Here is a 17,532-nt window from a genome sequence, read left to right as displayed (position 1 = left end):
TCTACATCACATTTCCCAAACTTGTAATACAAATCTATTTTTAAAAAAAGTAAGCAAAATACATACAAGGAAAAAGCAAGCACAGTAGGCAAGGAGAAAAAGGAAGAAAGAATTATGGTTAGCTTATTATGACATTGTCTAACATCATCAATTTACACAAAAGCAAGCTAGCATGCAACAATCATACTGAGCATTCAAAGCAAATACCTTGATTTCCACAGACCCCATGAAAGGTAAATGCTTTCATAAAACAAACCTGATTAGTAGTTACAGGAGAAAAAAATCCTCCCTTCAAGATATTTAAAGAAATAGATTATGCAGTTAGGAAGTGTGCTACAGAATATCCTTGCTGGTAAACAATATTTAAGTAATTATAAACTATAAAATATTATTTTAGATTGTATGTTGGCTTTGAAGTATGTTGCCTGAATTTCATAAAGTGATCAGATTAATGTCTGTGATTCCCCCTCTTCCCTTATTAAAATGCATTAGGGTGTGCCGATACTATAACTCCAAATGGATTACTCAAAGATACTGTAGTTGCACATTTCATTAAGATGCCTTAGCTTGATTAATTTTTCTTAAATTGCAATAATTCATCAAGATTAAATACTGACCTCCTGAAATACCTTAGGGAAAAATGAGTTTTGTCATAGGAAACCTTCCACATTAAGAGACCCTGCCCCAATCCAACTTGGTCTATTTAACCACTTTCAGGAAACATACTTTCTTTATTAATGAGTAAATCTGACTACATCCAGTAAAAATGAACTTCAGTGTTACTGAAGTGGAACAATTCTTTTCTTTATTAACCACTAGTCCTAAAATTACTGCTAGGTGAAGAGCAATATTATACCTGCTTAGAATCAATTATGGAAGGGGCGTGGTGGGAAAATAAGGATAAAAGAAATCATTAGTGGTGAGTCTGCTCAGACTAACTCCATATATAGCTATATTCTTTCCTTTTAGGAAAGGATAATTTTACTCAAATAAATCAATTAAATGCAAAGAATGGAAATAATAAATTTTAAAATATGCTATGCATTTGAAACAGAAATTAAAATGAGCTCAATAAAGGATGTAGAAAGTATATTTTGTTTTCCATTAACTGAAAATGGCTGAGTTAGTTTTATTACTTGATACACTAAATCAACAGTGCAGTTACTATGTAAAATATTAAATAGGTAAGACTTCATTTATAATTTAATTGGTATCATTTATATAAAAAATAAAATGTATATATATTATACATAAAATCTACAATTTTAATGAAAACTGAGAAATAACATTCAAATGTAAAAGTAAAAATAAATTAAAACTTTTGATGATTGATAAAGTACATAAAATATGGATATTTAAAACAAAAGACCTCACATTATGATTTTTAATGGCAACCTAAAGGATATATAGCTCTGTCAAATTAGTCAAAATTTCATCAACCCAGAAAAATACAATAAAATTAATGAAATTAGTATTTTTATCACAAATATATACTGTAACTTGTCTTAAGAGACTGTATGAATTAATTCATAATAATACATTTACTATGCTATAGAACAAACATAAACATACGACTCACTAACATCAGTGGACAACATAGTTTTGAAGACAAGAAATCAACCCAAACAAAACCTACATACTCTGTATCCGAAGTGACACACTATTTCATTCTGAATAATTTTATGTTTATTCATTAATAATGACACATCAATAGTAAAAGGTTTTTTGCTCACCAAATAAAACATAGCTAAATTTATGGTATAATTTTAAAAACTTAATGATAATTTGAAATAAGAGGGTTCAAAAATCAAAACCAAATCGTGCCTATAGGACATGGAAATTCTGATTTGATTATTCTCCTTTATCCTATAGGATCCTTATGACTTGTTTTAAACACATATTCATTCAATTACTAATCAAATATAATACATGTGTCTGTCTATAAACATACAAAGTAAAACAAACTATAGCATGTATAATGGACTCTGTTGCATAAATTTATTACAAAATTTTCAGAGATCATGGAAAATTTCTGAATTTTTGTTTTTAAACTAAGAGAAAATAGTTTGGGATGGATATGTTCCTGAGGTTTTGCTCTGGATAGACAGTGGCATAAAGCCAGGTGATAACAGACACATAATAAATGCTATTTGATGGTGACAGTTTTTATAAACTAAGCAAAGGGTAAAGGAGTATGCAAACATTACAACATACTAAAACACTATTAAAACAAGGAAAAAGTGAAAGCTAGGAGATTAAAATAAAAGCAAGTGTGAGATGATTATAACAGACAGAAGCATGAAGAAAAAAAAGGAGAGGAAAATGGGGAAAAGAGATTGAGAAGATACAGACCCAAAATAAGATCAAAACTATCTAAAAAGATCATTGACAGTGAAAGTCCTGGAATTTATAGTGTGTCACCACTGTACGGTATATAGGAAGTATAATTACTTCTATTCTTTAGCAAGGAGTAGTTTCTACAAAGCCATAGACTTATTTCTGCTTCGTGCAAGTATCTAGAAAGGTAACAGCAAATTGATTACTGTCTTTTTTTTTTTAAAGGACAAACACTAAAAAGAACAAATACTTCTCTTGAGAATAGCTATTTGCAAGTTTGGTGCACAATGTACAACACTTCTGGAGAACTGAAAAAGTAAAATTTTGAAAGTTAGATGTTCCAGAAGATATCCACACTTTCCTTTCTTAAAAAGCACAAGAAATAACTTAAAAGTCTGAAAATAATATTTTCTTAACACTGTTCTTGATCTATAGACTAGGTTACAGGAACTGGCTCCAGAGAGACAATTCTTGGCAGCTCTGACTGATTCCACTGTGTGGGAATGGATGCTGTGTTCCTTTTCTAACTTGAGGACAGAGACCATGCTAAATTCACGCGAAAGTGACTTTACGGAACAAAATTTTGGTTAGCTCCAAAGAATACAATGTTCCTCTAGTGGCACAGGAGAATGATTATGTGAGCCACCAACACTACACACAGGAGAAAGGATATAAAGATCAGTGCACTCAGTAGGCTTCCAGTCCTACAAATGGTATAGAAAACACTGAAAACATAAAAAGCATCCATTTCACGGTAACACAGGAACACAGAGCAGGAATGAAAAGAAAAGATAATCTGTGTTTGGCCTTTAACTGATTCCCCACACAAAGGCAATTTATCAAAACTGCGGGCAGAGAAGAGAGACAGCGCCTTCACGGGATGTGTAAAATGTATCACTACCATATTGGACACAGTATAGTTATCTAAAATTGGCCCTTTGTTTTCAGAAAATATAGATAGTTTAAGCATAGAAATCTATCAGAACTAATGATCTAGTTTTTAAGGTTCTGGAAAAAGCAATTTCACTGTTAGCTTTGAGTCCATCGTTTTTTTAAGGAGGGACATCCTCCTAAAGCATATCAATAAAATTTCTGCTAAAGAATTCTTAATTCAAATGCCTATGAACTAAGGTGACATGACACATTTTTTTTTTAATTTAAAAAGTAAAGGTGATAAGAACAATACCAAACAAAATATATTTAATCTTTTTAATCGTCTAAAGTGCTTTTTCCTACTGAAAATGCAGAATATAATTTCTAAGTATGAATTCTGAGGTTAGGAGGAAAACTGCACAAAATTACACTATTAGCTGAAGCCTACTTATGAAGTTTCCAATTAAATTTTAAATATCCTGCTAAAGAATATTACTAAAAATGGACATTGAGAAATTAAAAGTATGTGTTACATACTTGTTACATCTATTTTTTTGTTGTTAAGATTTTATCACTAAATCTGGTAAAGGACTGTTCCCTTAAGAACAAGGGACAAAAAGGAAAGCACTTGCCTCAGTTAACTGCAGTGGTAGCTTTTACCAGGCATTAAAGTTACCACAACAGCAGGTAGCCATTCAAGTAGCTTACTATTAAAACTGAAGTCAATTCCTTCTTTAGAAAACTGTGAGCCAAACCAATTTGTCAGCAACTGGTATTGGGCAAAAGTACAGATTTCTATCAGCCCTATTGAATAGCTAATTCAAGTTTGTTTTCTGGAAAAACACTAGCCTTAAAAGCCAAACACTTAAGAACACAGACAGACACTTGGCCAGCTTCACACTATGGCTTCCTTCCACACTTCATGAAGCTAATTGGAGGCCCAAGTCTGTTAGTGCTCTGCATGCATAATAGTTTTGTAGGCCATAAACATATGCTTCTTTCACATGGGTCCTCTTTCAGCATCAACGAGAAATGCTGTAGAAAGTGAAAAATATGAACTTCATACTTACTATAAGGGACACATTCATATTGGACCTCAAGATATTTGTATGTTCCAGGACATGGATCAGGAAATACATCTGACCCAGTAACTACTATACACTGTGTTCGATTGTTGCACCTGGAAAACAAAACAAATCAAACTTGTGTAACAAAAATGTATTTGCTTATTCTTACTAAAAAATATAATAGAGAGCTGATCCATTTGGTCTTTAAGCAACTAGTACCATAACTTTTAAAAATTCAACTGACAATAGCTTATTGTAAGGAGTTGGACACGACTGAGTGACTGAACGGAACGGAAAGAGTTACAAAAAGTCCTATTTTATTTATGTTGTCATACGTCTGTATCATGGGTCACAATGAATTTTAACTGGAAATAAAAAGAAAATCATTGATAGTTTTCTGTTGTTTTAGCACACATTTTAATTGAAGTTTTTGACATGTTCAACATGTATTGAAAGTAAAACTTACTTGGTTTCCTATTGTATTTTAGAATTAAAATTGCACTTAAAAATAATACTGAACTAGAAGAAAGGAACTGAACAAAACTTGGAGTCATAAATTGAACAGTGTGGAAATAAAATTTGACAACATATTAAAACAAAGGAAGAGCCAGGTTTTTAAGTTTATTCTCTAAATCAGGTTTTTGTGTTGTGTTCTACTACAGATACTTATACACTCTTGAATACCAGATACCAAGCCAATAGATTACACCTTCCATGCTTTTGACCTACCTATATGATAGAATGCATTGAAAGCATTTAGCATAGTGCGTGGTACATACTGAGTGTCTAAGCATTGCATTACACTCACTGTTTTCACAGATCAATATATTTATATTTTCAACATATGATTATACAGTCACTTTTTCTAAATTAGTACTCCCTGAAATACAACATTAAAAAGAATGTCACTAACATGAGGCCTGGAATGCCCTATTTATTCCTATTGGCAGTATTTTGTGTTGTCAATGATTCATTGTCATTTAGACTATTAGAATTAAGTTAGAATTCTAGGCAGGATGATTATTTATTTAAGTTCTATGAATTTGTGCCAATGATCTTGTTATAAGTTATATAAAGGCAAAAGCTATTTCTTTTAAATTTAACTTTCTTTTAAATTTAAATTTAATTTCTTTTAAATTTGACTTGATTACAATCCAATGGAATGTTTGCAGGGTTCTTACCATATTTTCTGTTAGTACATAAATTAGGAAGACAAAGCAAGCAGAATAGAATTTTAACAAAATTTACTTAATAATTTGAGTGTGAGACATTCCATAGTGCATTACTAGACTATAGAATGGCAAATAAAGAATGAAAGCCTGGTTTTTAGCACAACTAATTCAAGTAAGGGGAAGGAGAACTATTTCAGAGAGGAGTAGGTATGTAAGTCATGCACCTTAGAGTCACTTCAGCTCAAACCAGGTTGATTTTCCCTGCAGAGCAGCAAGACCTGAAAACTTCTATAGGATCAATTATGCAAATTTTATAGGTCAAGATATAATAAAATGAACTTCAAGTGGATGCTTTAACTATTAAGTAAATTATAGCTAAAACTGCTTATACAAATATTAAACTAATGCACAAATCCATTTATTCAGTACTTCTCTTAAATGGTTCAATCATTTAAAGAAATTTGCCAGTGCTTCTCCATTTAGTGTAAATGAATTATTTTAACATGACTCATGGAAAATTTTGATATCCTAAAATTTTAAATCACAAATGGATTTAAGATTTCTCAATAGATCAATGTCTATTATTTCAACTGGTTCATTAATTTCGTAAGAGCTCATCACTTCTTTTAAAGTTTCTTGACCTCAGGAATTCTCAACCACTAACCTAGTCCCCATCAAAAATTAAAATCTTTAATTTCCTTGCTTGTACTTATTCATACCAACAAAGATCCTCCCTTTAATTCACCCTCAAACTTCTCAAAATCAGAGAAATCTAAACTCCTGTGGGTTAGGTACCCCTTTCATATACCCCATCTATATACATTTTATAGCCACTCAACAAAGCTCTGCCATGTTTTAATATTTATAAAAATGGTCTTAATATTTATTCAAAATATATTCCTGATAGAAACCTGATAAAATAACAATCAATGTCACAATATGTTTGCAGGAAGTATATAAGAGCTACGTAGTCTTGCTTCCATTAATTTGTTTAAAAGAAGATCAGTTCAGTTCAGTTCAGTTCAGTCGCTCAGTCGTGTCCGACTCTCCGCGACCCCATGAATCACAGCACGCCAGGCCTCCCTGTCCATCACCAACTCCCGGAGTACACTCAAACTCATGTCCACAGAGTCGGTGATGCCATCCAGCCATCTCATTCTCCGTCGTCCCCTTCTCCTCCCGCCCCCAACCTTTCCCAGCATCAGAGTCTTTTCCAGTGAGTCAACTCGTCGCATGAGGTGGCCAAAGTATTGCAGTTTCAGCTTTAGCATCAGTCCCTCCAATGAACATCCAGGATTGAAGATAAACACCATAAAATGAAAAATAATTGCTCATATTTACTTTTTCTGAATAACTCTGCATTTGTCATTTGACCACAATTACAAGTTCAAATTAATGTCACAAGCAATTATAATAATTTATATCAATCACATAATTTTTATTTCACTTAATAATCACATTGCACAAGACAGCAAAAAGTACTAACTTTAGGGCTAAGTGTTTAAGTAAAATTGAAAAGGTTAAGAAACTTAATAGAGTTCCTACAAATACAGTTATATAGATTTCTAGAATTCACAGCCTAAGATGTCAAAAAGGTTTGTTTTACACATCAGAAGTGCAAGAAAATAATCAAGAAAAAAAAAGGAACATGAGTACTAAAATAGTAAAGGGTCAGCAAGAAGAGGAACACAAAGGTGTAAGAATATCAGATTTGCACATCAGTATCTTGATTGATGGGAAAGAAAACCTAAAATCTTAGAAGACCAAATGATGGAAATAAAAATACAGACTATGTACATTCTTTTATGAATGAAGCAAGTAGTCTTAAGTTTCCAAATACAGAAAGTGTAAGGGAACAAGGGAAAAGGAAACACCCTATGTGAGCTGTTAGTACTAAGAAAAATCAGAAAATTCCTTCACTATTATGCTGTTAGTAAGGCTGTGAAACTACAAACTGCTATTATTTAAGACAGGGAAAAAGAAAGCAATTAGTTAGCCACAGAAGCAAAGTAAATTCCCACCAACTGCTCAGCTTCAAGTTTTCATTCTAATGAAAATAAAAAGTCATAACTAAGCCCACAAAGGAATGGCATTCAGTTGTTTGCATTCTCAGCCCTAAGAACATTTTCAGGCTTGAGTTTCTCTCTCTTCCTCCAGAGAAAAAGATTTATCATAAAGGTATGGCTATATGAACAATGAAAGTATCAGTATATTTAGCAATACCATGGGGACTCATTCTGTTAAAATTTTATACTTTTCTTAAATGTGAAACATAAAAATTCAGTATGAATAAGAACAAGGCAGAAGAGGATAAACTGGGTTTTTTAAATAGGTGGACTTTATGACTTGAAGGAAATGGAATTACTGTTCTCATAAAGAAACACTTCAGCTTTTAAATAACTGAACTTATTTTATTAGATGTTTGTAAGGATACACAATGAGTTAGGATAGTTAAAGCACTGGTTCTCAAAATGTGGTTGTTAGACAAGGAGCATCAACTGGGATCTTGTTGGAAATTCATTCTCAGGTCCCACTGAAGACTAACAGCCTCAGAAACTCTGGAGGCTAGTACCCAGCAATCTGCTTTAACTAGCTCCACTGATGATTCTGATTTATGGGGACCACTGGGTTAGAGGCAGGTTTAGGTACATTAGTAAAGACTAGATTATATATGGGAACACATGCTTTTGCTCTATAAATCTTAATAAAATACAAGTGACATAGAAAAGCGTTTAGTGATGAATATGATTTATGCAGCAAGTACATGGTACAATTTACAATGTTAACATATCTTCTGTTGCTAATTTTAATCACAAGAATCAAGGATCCCTTGATTCCTAACCTGAGAGGTCTCAGTAAGTACAAATTCTAAGTACATGTATATATCACATGTTGAGCCCATTTTCAACAACAGAGGGAAAGTGCAATCTTTTCCTAGCTAATGAAAATATGTAACACTAAATACACCTGGAAATAAAATTTTTGGTAATCTGTAAAAATGTTATGTTTCCTAGACACAAGATGTCATTAAAAGTACCAGAAATCAAATCAAAACCCAATGAAACCACTGCAAATTTTTCTATATTTAACCTCTGACTTATCTATTCAAATACTTTAATAAAGTAGCTCAACTACAGGAAAACATACTATTTATTGTTTTTAGAAAGAACTCAAGGGACATAAAGGCAGTCCTTACAAAAATTTACCTTTAAGCAATTTCTTGGATATATGATTTAACATCATCAAATAAGTAAATGTAAAACTACATATGTACTCAATCTCAAATTCTAAGCATATAGTCATGTTTAATGTTCTAATGACATTTCCAAAAATTTCCAAAAGTTGGCATGTATAGGTAAAAGGCTACACATTATTTCACATCACTGGTTTAAAAGCACCGTTAAAAAAAATCACCTTTGTATTATTTCTATACGTTATTTTAGGTTACACCTTTCTATCATATTAAATATTTCTTCCTCTAATTTTCAAACCTAAAATATATAAATAATGTAACATCCTTAGAATTCCATATGTAAGTAAAATAAATCTAATAATAAATACTTGGTGACATGATCAAGTTGAGATACCAGAATATAATTATTTCTGATACTAATATTCATAAAATTTACATTTTAATCATGAAACCCACCACACAGAAAATCCAAAATCCTGCTTTAAAGGCCATAGAGCTGCTTTAAATGGAACAAAAACATCTGAATTTAAAAAATTATTTAGAAACTCATTCCTGTCGTTCTACTCCAATGGGAAAAATTATATTCACAAATAAAGCTAAATTACATTTCAAAAGCTGAAGAAAATAAAACAAAAAATTTTGGAGATTAATGGTCCAATAGAATTTACTTTCCATGTACAATGGAGTATCAATATACCTGTTTATTAGCAAAACTTAGAGTATGATATTTAAAGTCAGTGATATTGTCTAGGTTTGTGCACAGTATGTAAGAGAAAAATACTTTCAGGAATATCTAGAGTATCTTTTAACTATCACAATTAGCAGATAGTAAGAGTTGGTGATGGACAGGGAGGCCTGGCGTGCTGTGATTCATGGGGTCGCGGAGAGTCGGACACGACTGAGCGACTGAACTGAACTGAACTGAACTGAAGAAGTTCAAAGTATTATAAGTCTATTTTATTTTTTAGAGGTAGTCAATGTTCTTAGGTTTCAAAATTAAATTCTAAGATATCCATAGTATTTTTTTGAAATTAAGATAAATGTTGCCAAGAAAAATGTATAATTGATAAAAATGTCTTTTTATAAAGATGTATTATCATTAATTTACATACTAGTATATGGAAATTACTTAGAAACTATCAGCACAGATGAACAGTGGTATTTTGAAGAAACATCATCTTTTTATTTTGCGGACAGTAGTGCTTCATCTCTAATGAAACATCAGTAATGCAAACAAGCTATTAATATGCTGCTTTCCTTAATCTTTTAAAGTTGTAAATGAAAGAAGGAACAGTGCACACATTACTTATTATAATCTGAGAATAAAGTATATAAAAATCATCAGTATATCATATCATTTGACTCTGTTCAGAAGCACAATTATTTGCTAATTGGGGAGATTAGTGCTTAAAAGCAGAGGCTTTAGAATAAAACAGAATTAAGGTTTTAGTTCCAGCCCTGCTGCTTACTTAACTGTGAGTCCATAAGCAATGTATTAAACCTTTCAACCTTAGCTTCCTTATCTGTAAAATTTAGAACTCTGTCATTAAGGTTAAATAGGATAATGTAAGCAAACCCTTTGCAGAATCCCTCAACAAATATGAATTACCAATAACAACAAAAATATCAATAATAAGAGTAAGTACTCCTTTATATAAACTGGAGATAGATTTGAAACCTTAAAGGTGCAGAATATCTTTTGTTCTTCCAGAGCATTCCCTGTATTTCCCATATGATTTTCTGTGTATGGTTTTAAAAACAGGCTGAAGTAGTTCAGCAAATTTGTTTCCTTTCCAACTCTATAATTTTGAATTGTACAATGCCCAACAAATTGCTTTTACTCTTCTTTTGATTATCTTCTGCTCATTATTACACTTTACCAAGTGCAAAGTATGGAGATGAGATTCCATGTGTAATCTATTGTGAGAGGTGTTTTAATCAATAGTCTTGTTCTGCTGATTAAGCAGGGGCTTCTGTTTTGGCAAGATAACATTACTCTCTCCAGTCATGCTCCAAAAACCATTGGGAATCTTCCCCAGATCATTAGATATGCTATAATAAAGCTTTGGTACATTCTCTTTTCTTCCTTAAATTACTTCTTCACTGTCCCATCACTCCCATTTCGATGGCACTGCATTATTATTGCATCTCCCCTGAAACTTGCTCTAGAGCTATGTCTCCAGGCCATAGGATGCCATTTTCCACTGAAGCTTCTGCTTGAAAATATAAATTAAGAAAATTTCATTATCTCCTGCCAGGGGCTATTATTCACCACAGTTCTAAGGAAGATTAAAAATGCAAAATCCACCGACTTGAACAAATACTCCAGCATTCCACAGAAAAGCTCAGTGTATCATGACAGAAACTAAAAATAAGTGCTTGCTGAAATTTGGAGTCACCCTCTAGAATTAGACCAATTCTTTATTGAGAATGTATGTGTAGTGTAGATTGCTCCAATAATTTCAATCTCCTTGTGGCATCTGTTATTTTTTAAATTCAATTATAAAATATGAGTAATAAAAAGTCTGTTTCTTTCTTGAGATACCTTCTGGAGATGAAATAAATGCTTTCAAGGTACAAGGGTAACATGTGATGATATTCCTTTCCAAAGAGCCAAATGTAAACACCACATTCACAGAAGTACTTTGGAAGAGTTTATACCACATCCAAAAGAGAAGGCAATGGCACCCCACTCCAGTACTCTTGCCTGGAGAATCCCATGGATGGAGGAGCCTGGTAGGCTACAGTCCATGGGGTCGCTAAGAGTCGGAAACTACTGAGCGACTTCTCTTTCACTTTTCACTTTCATGCACTGGAGAAGGAAATGGCAACCCACTCCAATATTCTTGCCTGGAGAATCCCAGGGACAGAGGCGCCTGTTGGGCTGCCATCTATGGGGTCGCACAGAGTCGGACACGATTGACGTGACTTAGCAGCAGCAGCAGCATACCACATCCAAATGGGGAATCTGCACTTTTCTAACTGGACAGAATGCCTACAGTTGATACTATAAACCCATTCCCTAATTAAAAGACTAGAAATGATATTCATTCTTGAGTATCAATTACCAAAAAATTATCATACATCAATAAGTAAATTTTATTATCTTCAAGAACACAAATTTTTAAAATTTACAAACGCTGCTGAGAGGACAAAAAAATAAAATGAAAATAAAGAAAAACGGTCACTGTCAAGCTATACATTTTTATTGGAGGTGATTACATGCCTGGTACACAGTAACAATTCAGTAGTTGCTTTTGAATGAATAATAATGAATGGTTAATCTGATTATTGCTGCTTATAAATAAAGTTATTAGAAAATAAATATCAAACATCTAACTCTTCTTCAGTCAGCTGTACTTGATTCTCAGAGAATTCTGTCAATTTGGATAGTTTTGTATCACAAAAGCCAATAATACAACACTAAGGAGACAGATCTAATTTAAAGGGTGGAGGAAAAAGTACATTTTATCTTCCAAATAACTTTTTCATGCACTAACAATTCCAAATGATCAAGGAATGCAGTATTCTAGGCACTGGGACCCTGTCTTTCTGAGTCCATATTTACAGTATATTTTTTTACACACATAGCAGATTACCTTAAAACATGAATAGTTAAGTTCCCAAATAAATTTGCTCAAACAAAGCCATCAAATAAACTGAGGGGATAAAAAGAAGTTATGATCCAAAATATAAGATTACAATGATACAGATAAAAGAGGGAAACTGAGTTGAATGTTAAATCAAGCATTTTTTTTAAACTGTATAATGAAATGCTCTTTTATCACCTAAACTTCCATTCTGAACAGCTAAGGAAAGTGGGTCCTGCTTTCTTTAAATATTTATTAATGATGATTTGTGAGCCTAACTAATTGCTACATAAACATAACATTAGGAAGCTAAATGATGTGTAATTAATACGATAAAAAAGAGGTCTTCTAAAGTAATGTTCCCATTTGTCACATAACTATGTTCTCATAATTTATTTAATAATTTGTGTATTGTAGAAGATTTCTATCCATCATATAGTATTTAATTCTTTAGGCACGTTAGGATGTTACACTCAAAGAATTATATATTGTGCTTTCTAAAGTGTTACAAAATCCTTGAAATGAAACTGAAATTATTGAAATGAAGTTGCTACCCTAATATATTTGAATACTGATACATGCATGGATACATAATTTGGAAAAATAATATAATTTTATTCCATTCCTTTTCCTATATACTGGTATTTTCAAAAATCTGAAATATAGTTCTAATTTTTTTAAAAATTGTGACTGTGATTTAATCTTTGCAACTGTATTTGGAAAAAAAGTATAGAATAAGTCAATTTATTATTTAAATAACTATATGCCAAACTACAAATTATTTTTCTAGCCTATCATATTTAAATATAAACCTATTTGACTGAAAAAGTTTATCATATATAACAAATATGTAATAATAGAAAATGAAAAAAATAAGTATCAGGTAACCTACAGAAAATCAACAAAAGCTTGATATAAAATCCTGTGCAGGCTTATATCCAGAAGGCTGTCATTCTAGTTTTTACTGTGTTGAAAACAGGGATAACATGAAACTGATACCTTCCATAATCATTCTGTATTAGGAATTAAAACCACAAAGTATGCATACTTTAATATTTATAGTTAAATTTGCATCTCAGAAACTCAAAAACAACCCCTCAAAAATTCCACATTAATTACTAAAATAAGGTTTTTGAAATGGCAATGCTGATTTTCCAAAAACAACTCTCTACGTTTTAGGAACCTTTGAAATTCCTTGCAGTTTTTACTAGACCTTGGGGTCAGTTTAATGCAAATTAGGCTGGACTCAGAGCCTTATTAATCCAGTACAAATTCTCTTGTTTGTAGAAATGCACATTCAACAAAAATGCACTTGTTTTTAATAGCAAAATAAGAAATATTTATTTACAAAGCATGCCACTGAGACTGGTTCATTCACAGGGTCATGAGGTCTAAATACTTAATGAAAAGAACAAGATAATTTAAGTGAGGATAAAAACTATAAATATTTGAAGTACTTTAAAAATACTGCTTCTGAGTCCAAATTTTCAAGACCTCTGCTTTTAATAATTCAAAAAAATTATTATGACCTGTATCAATTAAGAGCAATTATTTATAAAAATGTTAACCTACTATAGTTTGTACTTGCAGAAACTATCACATTTTTTTAACAAGGGAAATGGGAAATCACTATGGGATGACCTAGTTAGATTAAATTAGCAAGAAACTTGTTACCAGACCATATAAAAGACAGAGCATAATAAGACATGACCTTGCAGAGCCTTGGAGCCAATCTATGATGTTTTTCCTCTCTATAACCCTTGCTAATTATCTGCAAAGTTACAGACCCTTTTGTCATGGGTTATTTTTCCTCAAATTGTGAGGGGATTTTTGGTTTCTAAATATTTAATTAGTCTTGTTATGATATGAGAATTGTTGTACATTTCAAACATTTTGATTTTCATACTCTATTCCTTCTAATTATCCTCAGATTTAGATTGGTCATCCAAAATCTTTGCCTTTTGTAATTATTTACTTCTTAAAGATCATTCTGTGAAGAAATATTTTCACCCTTATGGCTCTTCTTTTCCACAAATGGCTTTTCTGGTCTGTTAATTGCCCGCTCAGAGGATTAGAGTTTGAAATAATGCAAAAGAACATGCAACTAAAAGGAGTTTTAGAGGGCAAAATTGAGTAAACTAGATTTTTGTTGTTGCTATTTTAAATTCACCTTAAAGATAACACCCTTGGTTTAGATGTGATTTTGACAAACAGGAAAATTATTCCATAAATATTTTTTTCTGCCTCCTAAGATGTTTCATGAGATGTCATTTAGTCAGTATTATAAATCTCTGCATATAAAAGAAATTCATCTCTAGTCTAATTGACAGCTAATAAATTTCTTCTTTTACAGACCTCACTTTGATTATAGCACAGCAGCTAATGTTCACAGAACTTTCTATGTAATCAAAATGAAAGCACAGAAACAAATTCATAAGACTTTTGGTGGTGTGGCTTTTAAAAACCGACTATCTATGCAAAAGTTAAGTCAAAAAAATACAACTTTTTGTTAAAGTATTTAAAATTGACTCAGGAAATTTTTTTCGTTTTTTATTAAAATGACTACATTCTGTACGTGCTCATTTTTTAAATCAAGAGGCAAGAAAGCACTGCTGTTTTTACCCAAAATGAATTCGTTCAGTAAGAAATCTTTCACAACTTTTAGTACATTCTTTCCTCATCAAACTTGCTTTTCAGTTAAATGCACTGTTTTTATTACTTTTATTTTACAGTAATTTATTTTCCTCATGCAACTTATAAACAAGTATATAGAAATGTTTTGTGTAAAAGGGGGATGAAAAAGCAAAAGTGAGCAATATCTTAATAATATGAACTGAACTGATACATTAATGCTGGAGGACAGGGAAATACATCACATTAGTGATCAACAAAGGGAAAACTCTCGGAAAACAAAATGCTATGCAATTATTCTGCAAGTCATGAATCTTTTTTATTAATTATGTGGTCTAACTTTGTGCCTCATAAAAACCATAATCTTGTAATCCTTATGTTATTCTAATTTTAAAAGATGCAACTGAACTGAATTCTCACAGAAAACACTGTCTATACACTTCTTGAGCTATTTTTTCCTTATAGAAGAATCATTTGAAGAATCTTTTCTCTGAGGGTAGAGCATTTTTTGAACTGAGGACACCAGACTAATAGTCGGATCAACTCCTATATTCCAACTCACAGTGATGCCCTTAATGCAAGCCAAAAAGAAACACACATTTGCAAGAAGCATCTGCTAAGGAAGAGGAAGAGAAGGCTAGCACAGAAACTATTCTGGCCAAACAGTATTAAATTCTTCCCCATTTACGCGAACCTGAAGCGATCTTTCTCTCCTTTCCCTATGGCAGTAACTGTCTATATAATTTATCCGGCAATTAATCATATTCTGCTTTGTGGCTCTATTCTATATTTTGCATAAAATTGTTATTTAACTCACCAGTATTTTCCATGTTTAAAATTAAGCTGTAAACTCCTTATGTTTTTGTTTATATTCTTTTTCAAATACCCCCAAAGAGTGTTAGGCACTTCATTGTATCAGTTCTCATACCATGAATGCCTTCAGCTGTTTCTAGGACCCTAGTCTTATCTCCTCAGTTAGATGTTGTTAGGCTTCTTTTAAATTCCTTGGAATGCCTAGTCCTATTTAGGGCAAAAAGTGCTCACTCAATAACTACTTCCTAAATTGGAATTCTCATTCCTCTGTGTTTTACTGAGGGTTTTTTAATTGGAAGAACAACTGAAAATCTCCTGTTGGTACATACTAATGTCATTTACCTTAATAAAAACTGCAGAAATTTTGTAGAGATGCTTACCTAAGTATCCTGTAAGATAAGAGATGAAAAACAATAAAAACAAAAGCCTGGAACCACAGACTCATGGGATACTCTTAGCAGTAGAGCAGGTGCAGAAGGCTAAAAACAATCCTTAATACCCATAATCTGAATATAAATAATCAAATTCATCAGAGAATTATAAAGAGGTGGATACTCTGTGGTTCATACACTGTCAAAATTAATGGAGTCTCACCTAACTGATAAATATACAGCAAATTTCACTGGCTTACTTCTGATAAATCAGAACTAATCTTTAATCATGACAAAATATTCATAATCTAATCCTTTTATCAAATTGACTATCACTGCAGGAGTCTCCTGTGTTTGCACAATTAAAAACCCCATGTTAGCTGTATATAATAAGGCATTACATTTGATGCAAATCCTTTTCTATTGAAAGAAGTGCCAAGCTGACAGCAGGAAGTAGCTGATAAGACAGCAACAAGGCATTGCTGATGGCATTCTCGATAACTGAACATCTACCCATAAGCATTCAGTCTACAGAATATTACCAAAAGTGCTTGTTTTTAAAAAAAAGCACAGATCAAGGCAAACGCCCTCTGCTACATCTCAATCACAAAGGCAAAAAATTATCTAAAATCAGATAGATAAATGATAGATACCTAAACTGATAGGAAGAAAGGATGGAAGGAAGGAAAAGTTAATTTTATATCCACTGGTGGTTCTGGCACTAGAAACAGTGATATAAGACATTATCTGCTGCTATACCCTAGTTAGAGAATTACCTACAATTTTGAAAGTACAGTTATACACTTATTATACCATATCCAAGCAATATCTAAGCAGAAGAAAATAAACACATGGATATGAAATTATGTTTTACCATTCTCTGTAAGGGAAACTTCGTTGTTCTCAGAGTCAATATGAAGGGCTTAAAACCCTAGTGCTATTTTCTATATTACAGAGTTTAAAATTTTAAATATAATATTTTATGTAACTATTCCTTTGAGAAATATATAAAGAAACCAATCTTTGAAAAATCCTTTCCTCTGTAGTCTAAGTGCAAGAAGAGAATTCAGAATACCTCAAAGGAAGGAAAACATTAATAAGATGCAGTGTGGTGTAGAAAGTTCAAAAAAGTGAGGACAGAAGTTGCATAACTCCTTTAATAGACCTACTCAGTACTCTCTCAACAGTTTTCTACCTCACTACATTGCACATCACTTTCCTTTCTCTATCAGTTTTTAGAAATCTACTGTGCTATCTGAGAGATCTGGTATCAGAGTTATTTCTGTATGTATCTCATCTTCTTTACAGATTATAAATCTTGGAAGGGGGAGTATCTGCTTTAAGCATCTTTGAACCACATGGATAGCACTGTGCTTTATTCTAAAATGTATTGACTTCATAAATGCCAGTGTGTACACTTAAAAATATATATTCTCACCAATTGTTCCCAAATACCTTAGAGTGTCTGACACATTAGTTTGCCCA

General features: G+C 32.2%; 1 protein-coding gene across 11 annotated transcripts in view; it reads right to left on the bottom strand.

Moving 5' to 3' along the window:
* Positions 1–17,532, bottom strand: part of ADGRL2 (adhesion G protein-coupled receptor L2) — a 337,601-nt gene that overhangs the window by 58,705 nt on the left and 261,364 nt on the right. For all 11 annotated transcript variants that reach the window (XM_055403213.2, XM_055403214.2, XM_055403212.2 and 8 more), the window contains one exon: positions 4,281–4,390. In XM_055403213.2, coding sequence (XP_055259188.1) covers positions 4,281–4,390 — 110 coding nt within the window. The remainder of the gene's footprint in view (positions 1–4,280; positions 4,391–17,532) is intronic.

This window comes from Moschus berezovskii, chromosome 4 (genome assembly GCF_049115385.1).
Source record: "Moschus berezovskii isolate FMDL1 chromosome 4, NW_MosBer_1.0, whole genome shotgun sequence".
NCBI lineage: Eukaryota > Metazoa > Chordata > Mammalia > Artiodactyla > Moschidae > Moschus > Moschus berezovskii.
This window is presented reverse-complemented; position numbering and strand designations above follow the sequence as displayed.